The sequence below is a fragment of the Symphalangus syndactylus genome, chromosome 15 (genome assembly GCF_028878055.3).
Source record: "Symphalangus syndactylus isolate Jambi chromosome 15, NHGRI_mSymSyn1-v2.1_pri, whole genome shotgun sequence".
NCBI classification, from domain to species: domain Eukaryota; kingdom Metazoa; phylum Chordata; class Mammalia; order Primates; family Hylobatidae; genus Symphalangus; species Symphalangus syndactylus.
This window is the reverse complement of record NC_072437.2, coordinates 24,010,594-24,033,279: the sequence shown is the minus strand read 5'-3', so window position 1 is coordinate 24,033,279 and position 22,686 is coordinate 24,010,594. Positions and strand designations below refer to the sequence as shown.

At 40.0% G+C, this 22,686-nt stretch overlaps 1 protein-coding gene across 1 annotated transcript in view; it reads right to left on the bottom strand.

Moving 5' to 3' along the window:
* Positions 1–4,099: 4,099 nt before the first annotated feature.
* HS6ST3 (heparan sulfate 6-O-sulfotransferase 3) overlaps positions 4,100–22,686 on the bottom strand; it is an 807,361-nt gene continuing 788,774 nt past the window's right edge. Inside the window, exon 2 of the mRNA XM_055244389.2 lies at positions 4,100–10,845. Coding sequence (XP_055100364.1) covers positions 10,137–10,845 — 709 coding nt within the window. The 3' untranslated portion in view covers positions 4,100–10,136. The remainder of the gene's footprint in view (positions 10,846–22,686) is intronic.

The window sequence follows — 22,686 nt, the reverse complement described above, 5'->3', positions numbered from 1 at the left end:
CACTAAATAACAAATCCCCAAAATATATAAGCTAAAAACTGTTAGGAATTGATAAAAACACAGTTATAGAGGGAGATTTTTGTACACATTCTGTCTCTGATAAATTAAATATGATTTTATGCATATATATGTGTGTATATAAACAGGAATATATAATTCAAATTATTATATATATAATATATACTTACATATATACTTTATATATATGTCTGTATATATATATATAATTTGAAAAGACAATACATATTCATTTTAGGTATCCATGAAATTTTTATAAGAATTGATCACATACGGCTGGGTGCAGTGGCTCACACCTGTAATCTCAGCACTTTGGGAGGCCAAGGTGGGTGGATCACGAGGTCAGGAGATCGACACCACGGTGAAACCCTGTCTCTACTAAAAATACAAAAAATTAGCCAGGCACGGTGGCGGGTGTCTGTAGTCCCAGCTACTTGGGAGGCTGACGCAGGAGAATGGTGTGAACCTGGGAGCAGAGCTTTCAGTGCGCTGAGATCACGCCACTGCACTCCAGCCTCAGTGACAGAGTGAGACTCCATCTTAAAAAAAAAAAAAAAAAAAAAAAAAATTGATCCCATACAAAACCCCAAAGGAACCTCAATGTAGTTCACAAAGTAAAAATTTTGTAGGTGAAATTATCTGAGCATTACTTATTAAAAATAATAGAAATAAAACAAGTTTGTTTCAAAAAATGAAAGGAACAGCTACAAACAGCAATAAGAAATTAAACTTTGATGGAGAAGTGAGTATAAACGATGAATAAAAATGAAAGGCATTAAGAGAGAGATTAAATTGTTTTTTTTTTAAAGATAAAAACTAGACCAATAAAAGCGGTAAAGTAAATTATAGGCACAAATAGGAAACAAAAATACTACTAAAGGGAATGAATGTGAACAGGAAGGTTTATGGAAGAGATGAGCAAACAGAGAGAAAATTCCCCACAGTAGAAAAGGAATGAAAGTTAATCAGGAAAATCTAGAGCCTCAAAATGGAAAGGATGTGATGAAGAGCTAAAAAATGAAAAAAAACATTAGAAACACGGACTTAAAGGAAAAATTTAAATTTAAGAGCAGACTGATTCCATTAAGTTGACCAACTGAGCTAACACAGATTCCTCATTCAGTTTTAAACAGGTAGAAATATTGGAAAAAATAAGCCAAAATAGGTTAAAAAACATAGCTGAGCTCAAAAGAGAGGAGGGCAAAACTCCAGGTACTCAGACACAGAAGTAGCTCAGGCAGAAGGCTACGGAGATGAGAACCTGGGGTTCTTTGGCAAGTTCATGGTCTAGTGTCCTGGAAAGCACAGTCTGTGATGGAGATGTCTGCGTGGAAAGTTGATTGGGAACACATTGTGGGGAGCAAAGGAACCAGAGTGGGCAGAGGGAAATGGTGAACTGAGGTGCTTTGAAACAGAGTCCTCAGCTGATCCTATGGGGAGCTTTGGAGCTAAGATGATCTTTCAGAGTTGTTTCTAGTTAAAAGACCTGGCCTCCACCTCCACAGCAACATCATTAGATGGTCCCAAAGATGGCATGACCTTGGCAGAAGTGTCTCTTTCTAACTAAGGGCAAGTCCTTGAGAGAGACTCAGCTGAGAGCTGTCGGTCAGCAGCCAACACTCCCAATATCTTGAAGAATGAACACTTCAGTCCTAGGCCAGGTGGGGTGGTTCTAGAGAGATACATATAATTTTCTCTGATTAGGTAGATGAAATTTTTTGTTGACAATTCATTTAGCTGCTTCTAGGCAATTTTGACAATCTTAAATATTTTTTTCTTTCCAGATTTTTGGGATGATACAACAAAGTGGTCCACTGTCCTATCTCAAACAGGCTTACAGAGCCTTCTACATAGATGCTGCTTAGGTACAAATATATTAATTTCAGTATTATTTATATTAGTGGAAAAATTGAAAATGACCAAAATGACCAAAAATATGGGAATGGCAAAATTACATGCAGCTATTAAAATTGCATTTTAAAAGAATAGTTATTCAGATGTTAATATGTGTGTTTCTACTGCATAGATTGTATGATTCCAATTTCCTAAAAATATTGGTTATTTAAAATTGTATCATAATTGCTAATGCATAAAAAGTATGGAAAGAGATTGATCAAAATAATCTCGGAGTCTGGTTCTGTAATGTATGGATTTTAAACTATTATTTTCCATAATATCTAAGATGATGTATTACTTTACAATAATAGAAAATTAATGTTATATGAAATAAAAATATACGTTGGATTATTTTATACTCCATTAATTTGCAAATTTATATTTTATATGAAAACTGATCTGTGAAATTAAAACCATATTACATTGACAGTAGATTTTTAATAATATTTTCAACATTTTTTCAATCTTATTTTCAACACTATTTCCAAGGTGAATGGGAAAAGAAGTGAACCTTAGGATTCCTAGGTCCTTCTCTTATCTGAGGTTTTTCTTGGAAGACAAAAGCCCCCTAACTTTTTCACTCTGTGTGTGCACGTGTGTGTGTGCATGTGTATTTGTTCCGTGTGTGTACATGCATGTGTGTGTGTGCCTGTGCGTGCACATGCATGCCATGTTTGTGTGTGTTTGACTTTCACTGTCTTTTGGAGCTTTTCCTGTGGCTACTTCAGTTGTTCTAAAGCCAAGTTCCCTTGCCTATGATTCCCATTAGATACAGGGACATGGTCAGATGACATTTTTCTAAAGTTACAAATCTCACCCATAAGCAAGAAAGGAATCCACAATTCCCACTTCTAAAGAACAACAAAAAAAAATGTATTATTCTATTCTCATGCTGCTACTAAAGACATACCCAAGACTGGGTAATTTATGAAGGAAAGAAGTTTAATTGACTCACAGTTCAGCAGAAGGGGAAGCAAACACGTCCTTCTTCATACGGTGGCAGCAAGGAGACGAGCAGAACGAAGCTGGGGAAAAGCCTCTTATAAAACCACCAGATCTCATGAGAACTAACTCACTATTACGAGAACAGGGTGGGGAAAACAACCCCCATAGTTCAATTATCTCCACCTGGTCTCTCCCAGAACACGTGGGGATTATGGAAACTGTAATTTAAGATGAGATTTGGGTGGGGACACAGCCAAACCGTATCAAGTAAATTGCATTGTTCAAGAAATTTTTGAATGAATGAGCTTTTTCCTCTACTAGAAATTTCTCCTTCTTTGCTTATATTACAGGAACTGGTTATTTAAAAATAAAATCTCATATTGGAGAAATACACTTTAACACTGTGAAGACAGGCCCATGTTAGTGCTTGTGATTTTCTTCTGCTGTTTTTTCTCTTCCCCTTCCCCCTTCCCTCCTTTCCTTCTTTGTCTTTTTCTTTCTTTTAGACTGAATTCCCAGATCCTTTGCTCCAATCCCTGTTTCTCTCCCACTACTGTTTCTCAAATCTGTACCTCATCCCTTCCTCTGCAGGAGGCTTTTTCACATTTCACAGTGGATTTCAATGTGCTGGGGTGGGCAGCGAGGGGCAGAGTTACTGAGAACCATGGTTTTAGAAGCTTATGTTTTTGAGAGTTTACAAAATCCTCTCTGGCCTCAGAGGCTCTACATTGTTTCAATCCATATCTTCTTTGTCTTTTATGGCTTTTCATGTTTCACATCCAATAACCACATTTGCATCCAAAGCATGGATTTCCCGAGTTTGACAAAGCTGATCCTACGGATTCCATTTCCATAAATCCCTTGAAGTGTTTTAGCGACTTTGCTCATTTTGCAAAAATGTCTCTGACAAAAACACAGGGGAAAACAATTGCTCTTGACATCACAACAGTTTAATATTTTAACTTATTCATTAAATTGTGCTTCACATCAATGGAAATCTTCAGTTCTACAAACTAGCATTTTTAAATAGCAATAAAGGTTGATAATGTCACAATACAGTCCCCTAGTAACTGAGTTCATACATATTATTGTACAGAAATAAAAGGAAATATCTCTTAAGAGAAATAATTTACTATCTACTGAATAACTATCTTTACATCTAAAATGGGTCACCACATAAAGATCCAGATTTTTCTTTCCAACACTGAAATGATACATTAAAAGAGAAATAATGCAAGCAAAGCCCCAGAAGTACTTCTGAGAAAGAAAAAAAGGAAAGTGAAAAAAAAATGATCATATGATTAACAAATAAATGTCAAGGAGGTGGAAGACAAATGTGACAATCACCGAAGTACACAAAACTTTTGCTCCTCAAAACACTGGTTTTTCTGGCAAGATGTCAATCTGGCCCTTTGATGAGTTCCCGTAATGCAGCAGAACATGTAGCTCACACAGGTTCCACTGAGTGTGCCAAAGGATGACAGTTGCAATCCTTTCCGCAGACATCTTGGAATACAGGCTCAAGAGACAACTGTCCATCTGCGTTCTCGATCTGGAGTACTGCTAGGTTAGCATGAGTCCTTGCCTAGAAGTTCAAGGGCTTTTGTGTTGCAGATGTTGCTGGTGTTTATAGCTAGGCCAGTCCTCTGGAAATTTCTGCACCTCTGCCAGGCAGGTTGGTTCTTTCACATGCTGTGAAGATGGGTTCATGTGCATTCCATCAATTCATTAGGCTACAAAACACACAGGTTTCAGAACCTGCCCACTTGCTCAGAAGGGCTAATTTGAAGTCTCAAGGAATTAGTTCAGATTTGTCCAGGTGAATGTGGTGAGAAGAGAGCAGGCATTGGCTTATGTCCAGTGGAGACGGTGGAAGGGGAGAAGAAGGCAGGCTGAAAGTGCCTTGGAGAAAGAACCCTCGCATGCTCCTCAGATGGCACAAAATGGGTAGAATCATCAGACCCAGCCAGCCCTAATACCCAGCCTGAAGACATGCGGTTGCTCTGGTGACCAATGGGGTCACAGCAACTATGGGAAAGGAAAACCTTGGAGTCACAGCTGCCATCAGATCAGGGTATTCTTGGGTAAGTCCAACCCAGTTTTCTCTTTGATCTGATCCTTCCAACTCAGCTTTCAGTCCCTACAACCATTCCAACGCTCTGGTTCTGTCTCAAGATCCTCTTCACTCATTTCTTTTAAATAGCTAAAATAATTATAGTCCATATGTTTCCAGGCTGCCCCAGTTCTAGAGGACAGAGACTGTATCTTAGTCATTTTTCTATTTTTTCAGTACTGCATGGCATATATTTAATTTATTACCTTTCCACCTTGGAAAGATCTGCCTCCTTTGAGGAGCCACAATTTTCTCTAGAGTTACTCCTACTCTCCCTAACCCCCATCTCTAAATGATCCCCTTATACAGGACCTCAGATAGAGATCATGGTTGATAAGGAATTAGATAAACTCTCTGTGTGCAGATGTTATCTTAGGACAACTTAAAGCATTTCCTCTCTCCAGTGAGTATGCAAAGGGACTCATTTAACAGCCAATGAAACCTTTAAGAACGAAAGCAATATGTTGCTGACAAAGTACCAGGAGCCTGGGGAAGAAGACATAAAAAAGGGAGAGTTTTTTTTTTTTGGCGGTGGGGGGAAGGTTTATATTGATTTCCCTTAATAGGGAGTTGTGAGCACATTCCCTCGGCCTTCGTATTGAATAGGTTTTGAGTTGGATGGAGTAGACACCCTGCTAGAAGTGTTTGAATGCCTCCTCTGAGTTTTGGTCTCCCCTGCAACACCGCTCATCTCTTGGATATTTCATTCCTAATAAGAGGCCCCCTCATTGGAGGTAGGAAGCTGAGAGTAAACTTGACCAGTGTCTTTGGCATTTTCCATGTCAAAAAAGGTGAGGAAGGATATAAATCAATAAAGATTTAGATTTCATATTCTTGCAGTTCCCAATCCCAATACTGATGCTGAGCTGCATAAAGTAGTCGGAAAGGCTATGAAGTAAAAGGCTGGGGCTCTAAACAACTTTCTTGCTCATAAATTAGAGTCATTTGGAAATCATTCAACATCTCTGACTCTCCATCCCAAACTAGCCACTTGTGTAACGAATAGAGGTCCTATTTAGCACACAAGAATGTAATGAGGACCAAATGAGACAGCACACGGAAAAATGTTTTGAAAACCATTAAATGCTACACAAAGTGATGAATTTTAGTCTTATCTTTCACAAAACATATGATGAAGTAAGTGACATTAAAAAGCACTTGAAATATTGTTTGGTTCCCTTTTGTATCAGATACTGATAGTCTTTATCAGTATTAATTTCCACATTGTCTCACATTGTTTCTTTAATAACAGAACCCCCTATGCTTATCAAGGCACATGACAATCAATAATAAAGACATTCCCTAGCCTTCTTTGCAGCTACATGTGGCAAATGTCTAGGTTTTAACCCATGAGATGTGACTGGAAGCAATATGTGCAACTTCCCTCCACTTCCTCTCTACTATCTTAAATGTAAACGTGATGGCAGGAGCTGTGGCAGCCAGCTTGGTCTGTGAGGTGGATGCAGCACATTAGGATGACAGAGCAACAGGAGAGGGTCTAGGCGTCTGGTAACGTCACACACCAGAGCTGTAAAACCAGTTTGCCTTTAAGTAAGAGAGAAATAGCTTCCACGTTAAGTCACTATTTTGAATTTCTGTGTTAAAACAGCTGAATGGGAATTCTATCCAATCCATTTATATTTATTTTTTAATGATCTATTCTTATCTCCTTGCTAGGTCTATCTTGGGGACTTTCTTGCCAATATTAGTACTATCTCTACTCAGATCTTTTAAAAAAATTACCTTAAAAGCATAACAAAGAGTCCTCATACTTCAAACTTTTAATCAAACTAATTATGACAAAGTTACCTCCTTTAGATGAGAAGAAACACATCTTTATCATTTTTAATAAAAACACATGATATGCCTCACTGTTGTCTAACACTGATTGTTAATGTTACCAATTATTATTATGAGCATTCTAATAATTCTCAGGGCAGTTTCCTCCAGTATCCAAGAGTAGGCTGCCTAAAAGCTAGAAGGAGACAGAATAGATAAGTGTGTATCTTAGTCCTTAATAAAACACACACACACACACACACACACACGTGCACATATATACAAAGACGTCTCATCCTAATCTCCAATCTGGGTACTGGAGCTTCCATTGCCAAGAGAAGGGAAAGGACTGTAGGAGTCAATAGGGTCATAGAACCCCTAGGGATTGTTTTTTTCCTTTTTGTCTTTTCTTGGGCTTTTGACACTGATATACCTGGAGTTGATTTGGTTTGGGATTTAATGCTCCTGACTTCCATGGATCCTTAGGCCCAGACGCCTTCTGCTGGCATCATTTCCCTGAGCACCACTCAGCATGGAAGTGGGCAGTCAATTTTTGGAGAATAAACTGCATCCCTACCTCTCTATTTCTATCAACATAGGACCCCATGGGTATGACAAGCTTGCTGCTTTAGAATGAAATGATATGAGGGAGGAAGCCCATGTCGGTCTTTTTAATTTGCTCAGCACTGGCCTGGGGCCAACATAAAGAGCTGGCTCCCTCTGAACATCCTGATATCTGGTCTCAAGTGGAGCCCCATACATCATGCCTTCAGGAGAAGGCACTGGAAGCCTTTGATACCAATCTTGAGGTGCCTAAGGAACAGCATGAAGTGAGCAGGGGCTGCCTCCAAGTCTCAGTTATTCATGAATTCCTTGCCAAAATTTTAAAGTGAGTTTAAAAGAAACAGTCTGAATGCTTTCTAACTTGTTTTGATTTTCCACATGACAAAACACTGGATTGTTTGTGTGTGTGTGTGTGTGTGTGTGTGTGTGTGTCACAGGGGCAGGCAGAAGGGTAATTTGCAGTCCTGCTATTCTAGGCAGAACATTAGATCCTAACAACGAGATGAGAAGCTAGAGAGAGAGACGCTCATTAATCCCCGCTGCAATCCTCCTTCCCTTCCTACCTTAGGAACAAATCACTGGAAATGAAGAAATATTTTGTGAGCCTAATCTCTACCAACTAACAAGCAATATTTACTTGGCCCCTTTTAACTTACACTTGTATATGGCTTAAAGAAACACAGCTGCCGAAAAAGTCATTGATCTCTCAGCTCACTGATGGCTCAGTGATGTGGAGGGGGCTGGACTGACCCAAGGCAGTATGGCTCTGGGTCACTGTTAGCGTGGTGCTGTCATGGTCGGGCTACCCACATGGGTTAGAGACAAATGCTTCTGGGAAATTGCAGCTGGCTTCTTGCATTATTGGCAAGAAGCTTTAGGTAGGATGAGCCCTTATTCCATATGGATATGGTGATGGAGTAAAGAGAACTTGGCCTTTGCAGTCAGCTAGACCTAGCTTACAACCTGTGGAGGAGCTACTCATTTTCTGTGGGCTTCACTATTTTCATCTATGAAGTGGAGACTAACAATATCCATTTGTTGTGCAGAATATATTTAAGGTGTGAAAAGGGCCTCCTTCAGTTCCTGGAGCAAGGGAGCCACCCGATAATGCCTTCCCTTGCACCCCAGATGAAGCCAAGCACAGTGAGAGAAGCATCTCCAGATCTCTATCTGGTGGAGCTGCTGGACTTCCCTCTGTGCAGGTAAGCACTCCATGAATGCGTGTGGGCCGATTGACTCACAGCCCCAGAGAGAGTATTCTGGAGGCTGAGAAGTGGCTTAGGTAAAGCTAGCTTAAACATGAAGCATGTCGGATATCAATGAAATAGGCTTTTCAATCTGATTTAGGGGTTTCACACACTTTGCCTTCAGCTCCTTGAAGGGATTGATCAGATCAATCCGTTGTGAAACCTCCCACTCACTCTGATCTTCCTAATCATGCTAGACAAAGGCTTTCTCTTCCTTCTTCCATACATATCCCCTTATTATTCAATAAAATTCTTGTTATTGTAGTTGGGATTATGAAAAGGCGAAAATAAGAACTCAGCAATGCAGCACATTTCTTGTCCAGTTTTAGACACTCTGGCCTGATTTACTGTCTGTGACTACAGTCTAACAACAGGTAAAGATTGTGTGGGAAGAAAACAGTGAACAGGCTGGAGATATTCAAGATGCTGCGAGGCAGAGTCTGTCTAAACTCCTGTGATAACCATCCCATGAATGGTGTTCCATGTCTCCTGGCCTAATTCAGAGTTCTTATTCATTTAGTAACCTCAAATGTATTTTGTATACATGCTAGCTAAATTCCTATTCTTTGGGCCAAGCTTTTAAAAACATCTTTCTCTCTGTGGTGGCAAATTTTCAAGACTGGTGGTACCAGATTAAAGAACATAACTTCTCCAAAAATGTTAAACTCTGAAATATTCCTTTAAAATCTAAGGTTATGTAGCCAGTTCAGAAATGTTAGGCATATATTGACCTTCCTGATATTTTTTTCTCTTAATTTATCATTCATTCTTCACATTGAAAGTAACAATTGGTAAAGTGAGACCCCTTTAGGCAAATAAGCAAGTTTTCTCTTAAATGCTCCTACCAATGTTCATTTCTCAGGGGCTACAACCTCCCCTGTCCTGGATCCACTCCCTGTTCCCTAAAAGATGGAAGGAAAGGCATGGCTTAAGGTTATGGTGTCAGGATTTTGTAGGATGTGGGTCTCTAGCCATGGTCAATAATTGGATAATTTTGTTTCAAAACAACTGCAACAACAAAACACGTTACTTGTGATTTAAGTCACATTCAAATAGAGTTCAAGATGACAGCCAACAGCCAAGTGGGGGTTGGTGTAAGACCTCATCTAAGGGCTGAAATGTGTTTCTCTTTTTCTCTCTTTATACCGACTGATATTCTCATAACAGGAGACAGTATGACATAGACCAGTTTCAGCAGAACATCCAAGCCATAATTTGGCTTTTCATGTGTGCCTCTGTGGGTTCCTGGTACCCAAACTATTCTATGCTCCTGCAAAGGAGATCACGGGAACTGTCTCCTTTTTCGGTGTGGCTCTCCTTGGCCTTCTAAAACGGTCTGTATGGGATGCACTCCTACCCTACTTGGTATCACCAACTGCAAAATGTCAAGAAAAAAAAAACAAGATGGATAATTTCCAGCTGGATAAAAATGAAGACAAAGAAGGAAGAAGATGTCCAAATCAAGCACACACAGCCAGATGTCCTCAGAATGGCCCAGCTTCTCCGAGGTACCTCAACAGAAGGTCAATGTGCCTGCTCATCCTCCCCCTCCTGAGACAGGAGAGGGCAGGGGGTCACCATCTCACCACCTGGCTGTTGTAGTCCTCGGTGACAGTCCCCTCTGCAGCCCCATCCTCTTTGGGCCACTGGTGGTCCCTGTGCTCTCGCTGCAGCCTCCGCTCCTCCCGCCGCTTCTGGCGGTCCCTCTGGTGCTCTAGCTGCTTGGTGTGGTGGTAGCGCTGCTGGAAGAGATCTTTTGCATACTCGTAAAGCTGCATGTCCAGGAAGTTTAGCTCCTCAATGCGTTGGCGGGCGCCCTCGTTGATCTCCACGTTAGAAGCCCGCGTGATGTTGAACTGTGTGAAGGGGGAGATGAACTTGAGGTTGAATGTTCTCTCAAAGAGAAACTGTGTCTTCCTCTGGAACTCAGTGAGCCCAAAGAAGGCCATGTTCTTCAGGTTGTTCTTTGCACTCTGCAACAGGATGGTGTTTCTTTCACTCTCGTTCATGAAAGTCAAGTTGTAGCAGCCCACCAGGCTGAGGTCAGCCAGCATGCGCACCTGGCGATTGTTAGCCAGGTTGTAGCTGCAATCCATAAACTCCCGCAAGCTGACCCCAGACCAGTCATCCCCAGGGTAGCAGGTAGGCAGCTCGTCTGGGGTGGGGCTTCTTCCATCACACATATGAAGAGAGGTTTTCCACGTGGCCCCTCTCTGGACATGTTTCCACTCGCTCAGGTAACGTGACACTGGATCCCGTAACATTGTGATGTAATAAAAATTCCTAGAAGAAATTAGAGGAAGAGCATCAGTAGTTGACAACTCTAACAGGAGGGATCTAAATTTTTATAATTTTACATCAGCATTGAGTCAAGGGACTCTTTTGCCAAATGTTCATGTGAGAGTATTTGCCTGTGAGAGTATTTGCCTGCATTTGTGCCTATTGATGCATGTGCATATGTTTCCATAAAGACGTATGTACCAATTTTCAATACTGAGTTTATTGGGCTTTTCCTCCTTGCTCCAGTGTGGGGAGGCATGGGGTGGAAAGAATAGATAGTTCATTCATTCATTCGTTCAGCAATTATTCACTGATAAATTACTGCTGGCGATAACAATACCCTCCATTTAGAGAAAATACCATGATTTTTAAGTTATTACCCATCTGCTGTTTCATTTGATCTTTACAGCAAACATTTGTGGTAGATGGGGTTCTATATGATAGGGTTACATGAAGGAGGTGAAGTGATTTATCCAAGGACATGGGACTAGAAAGAACAAAGCTGAACATATATTCTCCTTAACTCCTTAATCTCTCTCTATTTGTTTTTTTTTGTTTTTTTTTTTTAGAGGGAGTCTTGCTCCGTCACCCAGGCTGGAGTGGAGTGCAGTGGCACAATCTCAGCTCACCACAACCTCTGCCTCCCAGATTCAAGCGATTCTCCTGCCTCAGCCTCCTGAATAGCTGGGATTACAGGCACCTGCCACCACACCCAGCTCATTTTTGTATTTTTAATAGAGATGGGGTTTCATCATGTTGGCCAGGCTAGTCTTGAACTCCTGACCTCAACTGATCCACCCGCCTTGGCCTCCCAAAGTGCTGGGATTACAGGCATGAGCCAGCGCACCTGCTGGCCTCCTTAAACTCTTTACACCGCTACTTGGGATTATGAGGTAGGTTGGTTGAGGAAGGATGGGTTGGGTGTGGAGACTAGTATTTACTGGGTGCCTACAATGTGTTAGGAACTGTGCTACATGCTTTATGGATGCTTTGCACAGATGATCCTCAAGACAACTTTGTAAAATGGGTTTTATCGTTACTTTTTAAAATAAAAGCTGAAGCCACAGAGGCTCAGAAAAGTGACACTGGAGCAAGTTAATACCCGACCTGCAGTCTAAGTTAGGCCTATTTGATTTCAAAGCTCCCATGCTTTCCTGTACATCATATTGGTATTTACATTGTAATTTCTATGTATTGACCACCCATTAATTTTCAGGTTCTGTGGTTATTACAATCACGGATCTTATCTAATTCCACCTAATGGATTACTGAAAATAAACCCATTATTAAATGGTTCACTTTATAAGAATCACATAGAGATCAGGATAACCGTAGTTTAAAAGGACAAGGGAAGTGTTAAGAGGCAGGAAGGGCGATGGAGAAGTTGAGAAATGAAAGAGAAACAGCAGGCATTAGAGGAAAGTAAATACTGGTTTAAAATAAGGACAATCCTTTCCATGATTTGAGAAGGCTACCAACGGAATGGGCTGCCCACCCTAACCCCGTCTTTCCGGCAGAGTCTGGAAGTCCATTTGTCAGGGAAGCCATAGAAAGGACCCCACTGCAGAGCAGGCCCCCAAGCTGTCTTCCAACTCTCACATCCCACTGCAGCCTTTTGCCCTTTAGCACAAGCCAGTCTGATTCCAATTCAATTTTAGTTCAGTCCTTGGCTCATTGAGGGGGGCCAGCTCCAGACACTAGGATAGATCAGAGCTCCCCTAGGGAGAAAAAATTAACCCTGCAATATTCTGAAAAGAACACCAGGCCTGCCCTGACACCTGTACAAATGTCTTGGTGCAATACAGAGCCTGGAAACCAAGGCTGGTGCTGCCAGGTAGGCCTCAATGTGACCTAGCAGGTACTCAGTGGAAAGCAGTATTACCCAGCATGCCTGTCCTCAACCTGGCGTCCAGAGGGCTGGAACAAAACCAGGTCATTTTTCTTGATTCAACTCAGTGTCTGCTCTTCAAAGAAACTTGATGACAAAATAAATACACATATATAGATACACAGATATATAAGATAGATAGACAGCAGGAGTCTGTTGAGGAATGACTTTTGATTACCACTGCACTGTCACAGTTTTTCAAATATCTGTGTTAGCAAAGGGAGCAGTTGTAGATATTCCTCCCCTGTATCACTCCTGTATGTTGTTAGGGCGTGCATTTGTACTTAAAGATAAATGGTGGTGTGCCTGACTATAGATACTCCTTGACTTATGATGGGGTTACATTTCAATAAACCCATTGTAATTTGAAAACATCATAAGTTGAAAGTGATTGAGTACACCTAACCTACCAAACATCATAGCTTAGCCTAGCCAAACTTAAACGTGCTTGGAATACTTGTATTAGTCAACAATTGGGCATATTTACCTAACATAAAGCCCGTTTTATAAAAAAGTGTTGAATATCTCATATGTTTATTAAATATCTTAATGAAAATGAAAAAAAAAAACAGAATGCTTGTATGGGTACTCAAAGTATGGTTTCTACTGAACGCCTATGGCATTCCCATTATTGTAAAGTTTAAAAATAGCATGCCAAGCCCTCATAAATCAGAGACTTCCTGTATATTTCAATCAAAGGATGTCTGATTCCTCAAAGACCTAAAGACAGAACTATCATTTGATCCATCGATCTCATTACTGGGTATAAAGCCAAAGGAATATAAATTGTTCTATTATAAAGACACACGCACATATATGTTCTTTGCAACACTATTTGTGATAGCAAAGACACGGAATCAACCTAAATGCTCATCAATGATAGACTGGATAAAGAAAATGTGGTATATACCATGGAATACTATGCATCCATAAAAAAGAATGAGATCATGTCCTTTGCTGGGACATGGATAGAGTTGGAGGCATTATCCTCAGCAAGCTAACACAGACACAGAAAACCAAATACTGCATGTTCTCACTTATAAGTAGGAGCTAAATGATGAGAACACATGGACACATAGATGGGAACAACACACACTGGGGCCTATCAGAAGGTGGGGGGTGGGAGGAGGGAGAGGATCAGGAAAAATAACTAATGGGTACTAGGCTTAATACCTGGGTGATGAAATAATCTGTACAACAAACACCCATGATACAAGTCTACCTGTGTAACGAACCTGCACATGTACTGCTGAACTTAAAAAAAAAGAAAAATTGAAAAAAAAAGTTAGAGCAGTTGGGAAGTTGCTCTTCCCCGCTTCTTCTCAAAACAATCATTTCCGCTTCTTAAAGGTTGATGTTATCACATTGGGACAGGTTTGAAGCAGAAGAGAACTGCTTTGCCACCACACTCTGAAAATTGGCTTTGGTAAGAAAATTTTAGCATTGATTTCAAAGGAATGGTTAAGAGAGAAAAGGAAAAAGAAAATGATGCAATATTTTGAGTGTTTGTGGGAACTAAGAGTCAACAGAGAGAATAAGAAGCTCAATAGAGAAGCTAAATCAATGGAAAAGAACACATTCCTAATTCCCAAGAAAGGAAACTCAACCTCTAGAGATGCCTAATAATTTTAGAGGCAAAGAATAAATTATTGCAGACTTAGATTTAAAGGAGATACTTTATTCATTCAAGACTAACTGATCACTTCCTATACCATTTAGAAAAAAATACTTTTTTCAAGATCTTGGGGCAAAAGTTTTCTAATTTTGTTTTAAATTGTAACAGCAAATTTTTTATTTAGATAAACTCACTGAAACACTTGGATGTTAAATGCTTTACCTAAAGTCTGGTGCCCAAGACCCTTGATGCAGAAAACTTGTGAAGTGCCAGGCATGGCGCTAAGTAAGAGTCTAATGCATTCCAGAATCCTATGAGATGTGTGCATATTTTGATTTATTTTTATTTCACTTAATGTTGAATAAACTAAGGATTTGGGAAGATAAAATAAGCTGCCCAAGATTATCTTGGTAGTAAGTTATAGAACTTGGATGAATCTGGTCTGATTTACTTAAAAAATAGTCACTATACTATAAGAAGGAAAACCTCTTATTTTGTAGGAAAAACTCAACCTAGTATGTGTTTAACTTGCCCAAGCTAAACTGAATTAAAAAAAATACACACCAACTAAAAGCAACATTTTAAAAAATGAGAAATGTAAGGGTACAATGTTATTCTGCTTTTCAAAAGGAATTGATGAGCTACAATATTTAAAACTAAACATTTTCTATATTCTGTTATCTTGATTGTCTAGCCTTACCACTAGGTAAGCCAGGCAGTTTTGAAATGTGCTAAAGAAACTTCGAAATCTTTAAGTAACATTCATTTTCCTTTAAATCAGGAGGTAAAATTTATTGAAAGTGCCAAGGACAGACCAGTCTGAGCTCTTGCTTTTGCCAATCACCATTTTCCATGACTCTGTTGTCTTTCACTGTGACAGAATGACAATTCCATCAGTGTCAGATAATTTCCCAAAAGGTCAGCAGGGAAAGCAGAAAGTGACTGACACGGCTTCTGGGCTCCAAGAGGAAGTACTGATGATAAAGTTGTGCTCAGAGTGGATATTACTATAGCTGAATATCATATGGCATGCCATTATTAGTCCTGCTTTAGTCCTATTTTGGGACTCGTTCATGTTTCAGGCTTTTGTCTCAGTTGAGAAAATTGGCCATGGACCTTCCAGTACCATCATTCCACTGGAAATCTTCATTCCACATAATCTTAAAGCTGACTGAAACTGGTTTAGGCTTAAAATGGTTTTGTTTCCAAATTTAACTTTATTCAGTTTAACACTGCATCAAACATTGACTAGCCAAATTGTAGGATGATATTTACATGAGTGAAATAAGTCCTAAATGTCTTGGAATTCTATCAGCCAAGGGGGTACAACTTGAAACTACCTCTGCTCTGACATCAAAACATAGAAATGGCCTAGTGGAATATATTTATTGATGAAATATAAAGTCATCATATTTTATGGTTCTGAATCTGAGTGGCTAAAAGCATTTGGAAATCGCTTTAGACAGACATACTCTCACGTACATTTTGTTTGTTTCAATCCTGCAAAGCAGATAAATAGAAAGTTAGAAGTAATAATAAACCAATAGGGTTGAAGAACTCAATAATAAATGATAAACCAATAGGGTTGAAACCAATAGGGTTGAAGAACACTCAACTATTGAAGAAAAAAAAAACTGAAAATATGATTAATTAAATCATTTTTCTCATATCAATTTTTTCTCTCTTTTCGCTTGTTTCTCTACTTTCAGACAGAAAACTACACAAGTCATTGATGACATGATGTCTGTCTCCAGGCCACATGCCTAACCTTCATTGTTGATGAGCTTTGCTTTGGTTTCATGAATCTCTTCCCAACTCATTTTCCCCTGCTCCCGTAACTCCCAATTCAGTCTCTAATGAAAGTACTTAAAGGATCCAGTACTACTGAAATCTCCAACTTTATTTTTTAGGTCTTACTTGTTCAACAGCGCAATGGAGTTCGATATCAACTACATTACTGTAGTTGAATATCATACAGCATGTCATTATTAATCCTGTGGCTTTTGGCCACTCAGATTCAGACCCATAAGATAGGAAGACTTTATACTTCATCAATAAAAGTGTTCCACTACGACGTTTCTCTGTTTTGATGTCAGAGCAGAGTTAGTTTCAAGTTGACCCCCTTGGTTGGTAGAACTCCAAATCATTTTTAAGTGGGTAAAATGAAGACTAGAGAGGAAGAACAGGCAGCACCTGAGAGCTGTGTGGCCACAATACAGAGAACCTTCTGTTCCATTTAATTCTATCTCCTACGCATAGACAGTATCACTTGTTTGTATGTTTTCCCTTACAGTTAACCTGAGCTCTTCCCACATAGTGAAACAATAGATAAGCAAACTCCTATGCCCCCACCTTCAATCTATCTGTTCATTCATTTTTTAATTCTCCAAACTTTAATTAAGCCCCATCTATTTGCCAAACACTGGGACTAGGCACTAGGGACTCAAAGACTAATATTCCATGTCCCCAAGGAGATCTTAGGCACCGAGTGATTTTGGTAAAGTGAAAGAAATGCTAACTACCAACTTAAGAGAATGTTACACCAATCTCCCTGGGCCGGAACAGTCCCTCAGACAGATAGCTTTGTTTGCCACGGTGACAGCATCCTGTCAGCAGATCTTCCATTTGTCACCTACTTCATTGAGGGCTTGGGTGAATTCATTTAAGAATGTCTGTAAAGCAATTGGAGCTCTTTAGAACTGCTGTTCCGTGGCCATGAGTATTATGACGGCAAACATTTGTGTACTGAGAAAGATTAGGGAATGAGGTTAAGTCAATAATCATTTTAACTGATAATTATAATATGGGCCATCAAGGGTAACTGAAGTTACACCAAATGGAACACACACATTTCCACAACTGGTTTCAAACCACTTTTAGTATTTTGTTCTGCTGTAAGGTGATCATGTTAAAAAATCCTAAATGCAACACAAAGGTATGACTGCCTTCTCTCACTTTGAAAGCCTTTCCCTTTCTTTGCCCTTTGGTATCCTGCCATCTTCCCTGGACCAGCTCAAGGCTCACATCCATCTTCCTTGACTTTCCAGCCTATAGAGTTTACTGCATCACTTACTGCACTTTTAACTTAAATGTAACAGTCTTGGTCACGTCTACCCTCTAAAGTCCTTTTTGATAACCCTACCTTAGGCCTCAGATCCCTAGCAAAATTCCCAGCACCTACCACAGAGCCCTACTCACAGCAGATACTAAAAAAATAATTGCTATGTAAAAGAACATTATCACTACATGAAATAAGTATATTGTAATAACTAAATCTAATATTGCCTTTGATAAATATGCCTTTCTTTCCTCTCCTAAAACTAAACTGATACTTTTTAAAATGCCTAAAATGTGTGCAAGAAGTAAAAAATATATAATCTTCTAATGCACTTGTCATTTGATCGTGATGGTAGGTGATAGGGAGTGAAACAGTCAACACAGACTCACTGCAAAAAGGAGAATAGTTCATACAACAAGTAATTAGTAACAATGAGGTTTATTTATTTATTTTTAAAATTAAACTTACTGGTTTTCTTCCCCACTGTTTCAAGAATCTATGTTTCACTGAGCAGTTTATTGTATAATTTGTTCTCTTCTTTAATTAGCAAGTCATTTAATTAACACATGCTTATTGAGGGTTTGCTATGTGTAAGGAACTGCTTCAGGAAATGTTGAGAACATAAAAAAAGAAGAAAATGCCCTCAAGTCTTACTGCACAGGTGTGGTAGAGTAGAAAAATGCATTCATTAGCAAGTTACAGAGGTCAGGAGTGGACGAAGAATATTTAAGAGAGCTCTTCAAGAATGTACCTAGAGCAGAGTACTGAGACTTGACCAGGAAGCTCATGTTGTGTGTTTCACTAAACGTTCATTTAATGAATGAATGAATGGAAGGAGGGCATAGACTTGAGCAGGATGTTGAGACCCAATTGCCATAGGCTCTGAATGTGATTGTGAATTCCTGAAATTGAAAGTGTTAATTTAGAAAGACTCATTCAGCAATACTATTAAAGTATTAAACAGTATTAAAGATCTCTACCTAAAGTAGGTAGAGATCACAGGAGACATTCAGCAGCCATGGTAAGAGACCAGCAGAGACAACCCCAGAACTGTGGGTGTTGAAGAGAAAGAATCCAGGACAGATTCAGGAAATGCCATGCACCTGCCTGCCACTGCTGTCCCCGGCTTTCTGTTGTCAGCTTTCTCTATGCTACTTTTTCCTCTTCTCTGTTTCTTTCTTTCCTTCTAGCAAATCCTTCCTTTTCAATACTGCAGTAGATAAAAGGCAGAGCTAGTATCTTCATCCAGATGGTAGAATGAGGAGTATAAGTCCCTGGAATCACTTTGCTGGTGGTGATTAAAACAAACTCATGTTTATGAGGCTATGACTTGCCTATCCAATGAGAATACACTTGAAAGAACTTCATAATGCTAGGTTCACAACAGTTTAGTAAATAGATTCCTTCCACCACCAGCTTAACCCTCATAAAACAAAGCAGCAAAATTAATAGCTCCACACTCCACAGTTTTATGCATTCATAAAAACCAGATCAGGTAGGAACTCCTCTACCCAGCCTGCTCTCACGTCCTCCATGGAGGGGATTTCTCCCCCACTACCCCATATAACCAGAGATCCCCTCATGCACTATCTTTATTCTAGCGACCAGTCTGACTTGTACAGGCTTTACACAACTTGAGAGAGGGAAACTTGCCTGACTCACCTTTGATTCCACAGGATGTATAATGCATGACCTTATACATCACGGATGTTCAGTTGTTCAATGTTTGTGGAGTGAATAAATATATAACACTTATCAGCCATTCTTTCAGAGATTCCTAGATCTTGTGAGGATCCTGATCCTTTCCATGGAGCATGCACAGGTGACCAGCACATCTTAAACATAAGTTGATGTGTGCATTTTAAAAAAGTGAAGCTTAGCTCCCTCTGCCCTGCTCTGCTGTGTGCAGAAGTCAGTTTCCAAATGTTCAGAATGGAATTAATTTCTTGGCTCTCTTTGTTGCTGCACACTCATCATGAGCTACTCATTCTTCATTATCTCACTAGAGTATTGTCTGCCCTGCACAGTATTTGATACGAGTATTGCGGCAGTTAAGGCTTAGCAATCAGACTGCCCTTTGACACAGCTATGAAAAGGCCTTTGATTCAAGTCTTGAGAACAAATTAAGGAAGTTATGAATGATGTTCTAAGCCAGTGGGAAGTTGGAGACTAGAATTCCGAAGTATCATAATAAAGAGCTTTAGGAAGCTGACAGTGGTGTGTGTCAGAGCAATTGGTTCCGAGGGTGTCCACAACATGAGGAGGAGGAAATTAGATGCATGCATGTGGTTCTCTTACCTCACACAGAAGCCATGTGCGTCGCACAGCACCAAGCTGCCATTACCTTCTCCCTCAAGCTGACTTAGAAGGCAGTCAGACCCTTTGGGCTCAGGCATATTTATTTTGCTTACTACCCATGGATCTTGACTCTCTTCAATAGGGAAGACGAGGGGATAGGAGTGCCCACCGGGCTTCCCTCAGGAGGGGGAGGCTCGGATGGCTTTCCTTACTTATACACCTGATAACTTTAAAGGAAGAATAGTTTAGATTTAGTTGTTCTTGCTTTTTTTATTATTATTTCCCCCACTTGGATACACAATAATGTATTACCATTATGGAAAATGTGGGAACTGCAGAACAGTAAAAAAGAAGAAAATAGACTGGGTGCTGTGGCTTGCACCTGTAATCCCAGCGCTTTGGGAGACTGAGGCAGGAGGATCACTTGAGGTCAGTTCAAAACCAGTCTGGCCAACATGGCGAAACCCTATCCCTACTTAAAATACAAAAATTAGCCTGGCATGGTGGCATGCGACTGTAATCCCAGCTACTTGGGAGGCTGAGGTAGGAGAATTGCTTGAACATGGGAGGCGGAGGTTGCAGTGAGCCGAGACTGCACCACTGCACACCACCCTGGATGCCAGAGTGAGACTCCATCTCAAAAAAAAAAAAAAAGGAGAAAATAAAAATTACCTATAATCACTTTACTCATACACAGGCACAGTTAAATATATACATATATTTGATTATTATTTAAAGTTATAAATATGTTTACATTTTGAATTCATAATGCACAACATATTTATAACATGTTTTTAACTTAAAAAGACGGTGAATGTTTTTCCATTTTATTTAATATTCTTTCATAAGAATACAATGTTCTTCCAGAAGAGCATAATATTCCATTTATGGATGTGTCATAATTTGTATGGCCAATCTCCAGTTTGGGACAACTAGGGACATTCTATTTTGGGGGTTTATTTTAAACAAGAATCTGATGAACATTCTAAGCCATGAATATCTGTGCAGAGAATAAATTCCTAGGAGTAGAATTCCTAAGTCAAGAGAATCCTTCCTGTTTCATTGTCAAAATGCCTCAATATGGTTTTTGCCAATAGTATCCAGGCACAGTCAAAGCCGGAGAAGACTTGACTATTCCATGAGGCCTGACATCATGGGGCACAGGGAGCATGGCTGCCTGGGAGCCAAGAGGGTGCTGGAGACAGGCGCTGCTCCCTTCTGGCTGGAACAGGAAGGTGCTCTGTGTGAAACTTTGGTCTGAGACTGCCATTCCAGGACAGTCTGGTTAGAGCTTGTGACATGATGTTGGGGAAACAACTTTCCAAAGAGATTGTTTATTTTCCACTTAATGAACAGCTGGAATGTCAAATTAGACTAAACATTTGTGGAATCAAATCCCACTCATCAGCACTGCAGATATATTAAAGCCAACATCTGGATCAGAAAGATGGAGGTCCCTCACCCGATTATGTTCGTTGGCAGTCCTCAAAGAAACGACCTCTTGAGATGTAGTTTGTATGCAATGGCTGGGTGTCAGCTAACTTTAATTATGGGAAGCCACATATTATACAAAACCAACCAAACAAAAGCATCAAAGAAGAGGCTTCTCGATCATACAGGTCATTTCTTAATGATGATCAGTCAACCCCCTGCTTCCCTAGAGGGACAGATGGTATTTATCAATAAGAGGAAATTTCAAATCTTGCCACGTCGCTGCCTTATATTGACAGGAAACCTGTGAGCATCGAACTCACTAAAATGCCATGATTTTCCGGTGGTTGTCACATTTGCTTTCACTTTCCCCCAAGTGGCTGCTGCAAGAATAAATTTCAGGGAATGCATGTTCCAGGGGCTTGTTTTTGCTATCTTGCTGAGTACAGTTCCTCCCAGTACAGTTTCAAATGTGCCAGGGAGGGTCCTGCTCTCATGCATTATTCAGGGACTTCCGTGATTATTTGGTTCAGAGGCGCCCTGCTTTGCGCTGCATCACTGGGATTTGGGCATGAGGATGTCTCAAAGCGCTCTGCAAAGCTGTGGTTTATGCATGCGGGTATCCACCTGAAGCCTGGAGCCGCCCTGGAGTGAGATAAGGCCCAATTCAGTCTCACTCGCAGCTCTAATCCCAGCTGGGCAAAGCAGAACACCAGATAGTACACTCAGATTGTGTTATCAGGCCCTCCGTGCTCAGCTGTGCTCTCGTCTTAGCTAATTTCTCAGGCACTGCTTTTAGGGAATGTGAGAATTACACAGGTAGAAACCATGAGGTGTCTCCGTTGTAACTGCTTAGCGCCAGCCAATTTGGACAGGAAAAAAAGTAAATCAGAATATTTAAGAGCAAGGCATGTGTGCCAATATTTAGAATCTATATTTGACAGCTCTGATGCATATTTTCCAAAAACATCACAAGAACATATATATTTTTAAATCCCCTCTGTCTAGATTTTGCCATTCTGTTATATGAAGGATACTTCTGTTTTAGGATTTTTTGTTCACTCTGCTATCAGGACTGGGTAATCATTTTGGCATATTAAACAAAAATACTTGTGAAATTCCAATCTGATTCCATTCCTTCCCAAGTCTCAAACAAAGATTGTCTCTGAGGTCATCTCCTCGGTAATGATAAAGAGGAATGCTAACTCAAAATATGGAATGTTCCATGTGCAATGAAAAACTGATATGAATAACAATAATAGTGGCCAACATTTATTGAATCCATACTATGTCCAAGTATATTTCTAAGTACTGTGCCTGTGTTCACCAATTTAGTCATCAAAGCAACCCTTTGAGTCATGTACTACTTTTAGATGATGTCTGTAATTCACAGAGTGATAATAGTTTTGGCAGTTTCTTCCATCATCTTGTAAAAATCAGGCTGTCTTGAAGATTCAGTTTATGACTTACTGATGCAGTGGCCTAGGCTTTGTTGAACTCAAAGCTCTAGATGCAAAATGAACATCACAGGGTGAGGGATTTTTGTCCACCTGC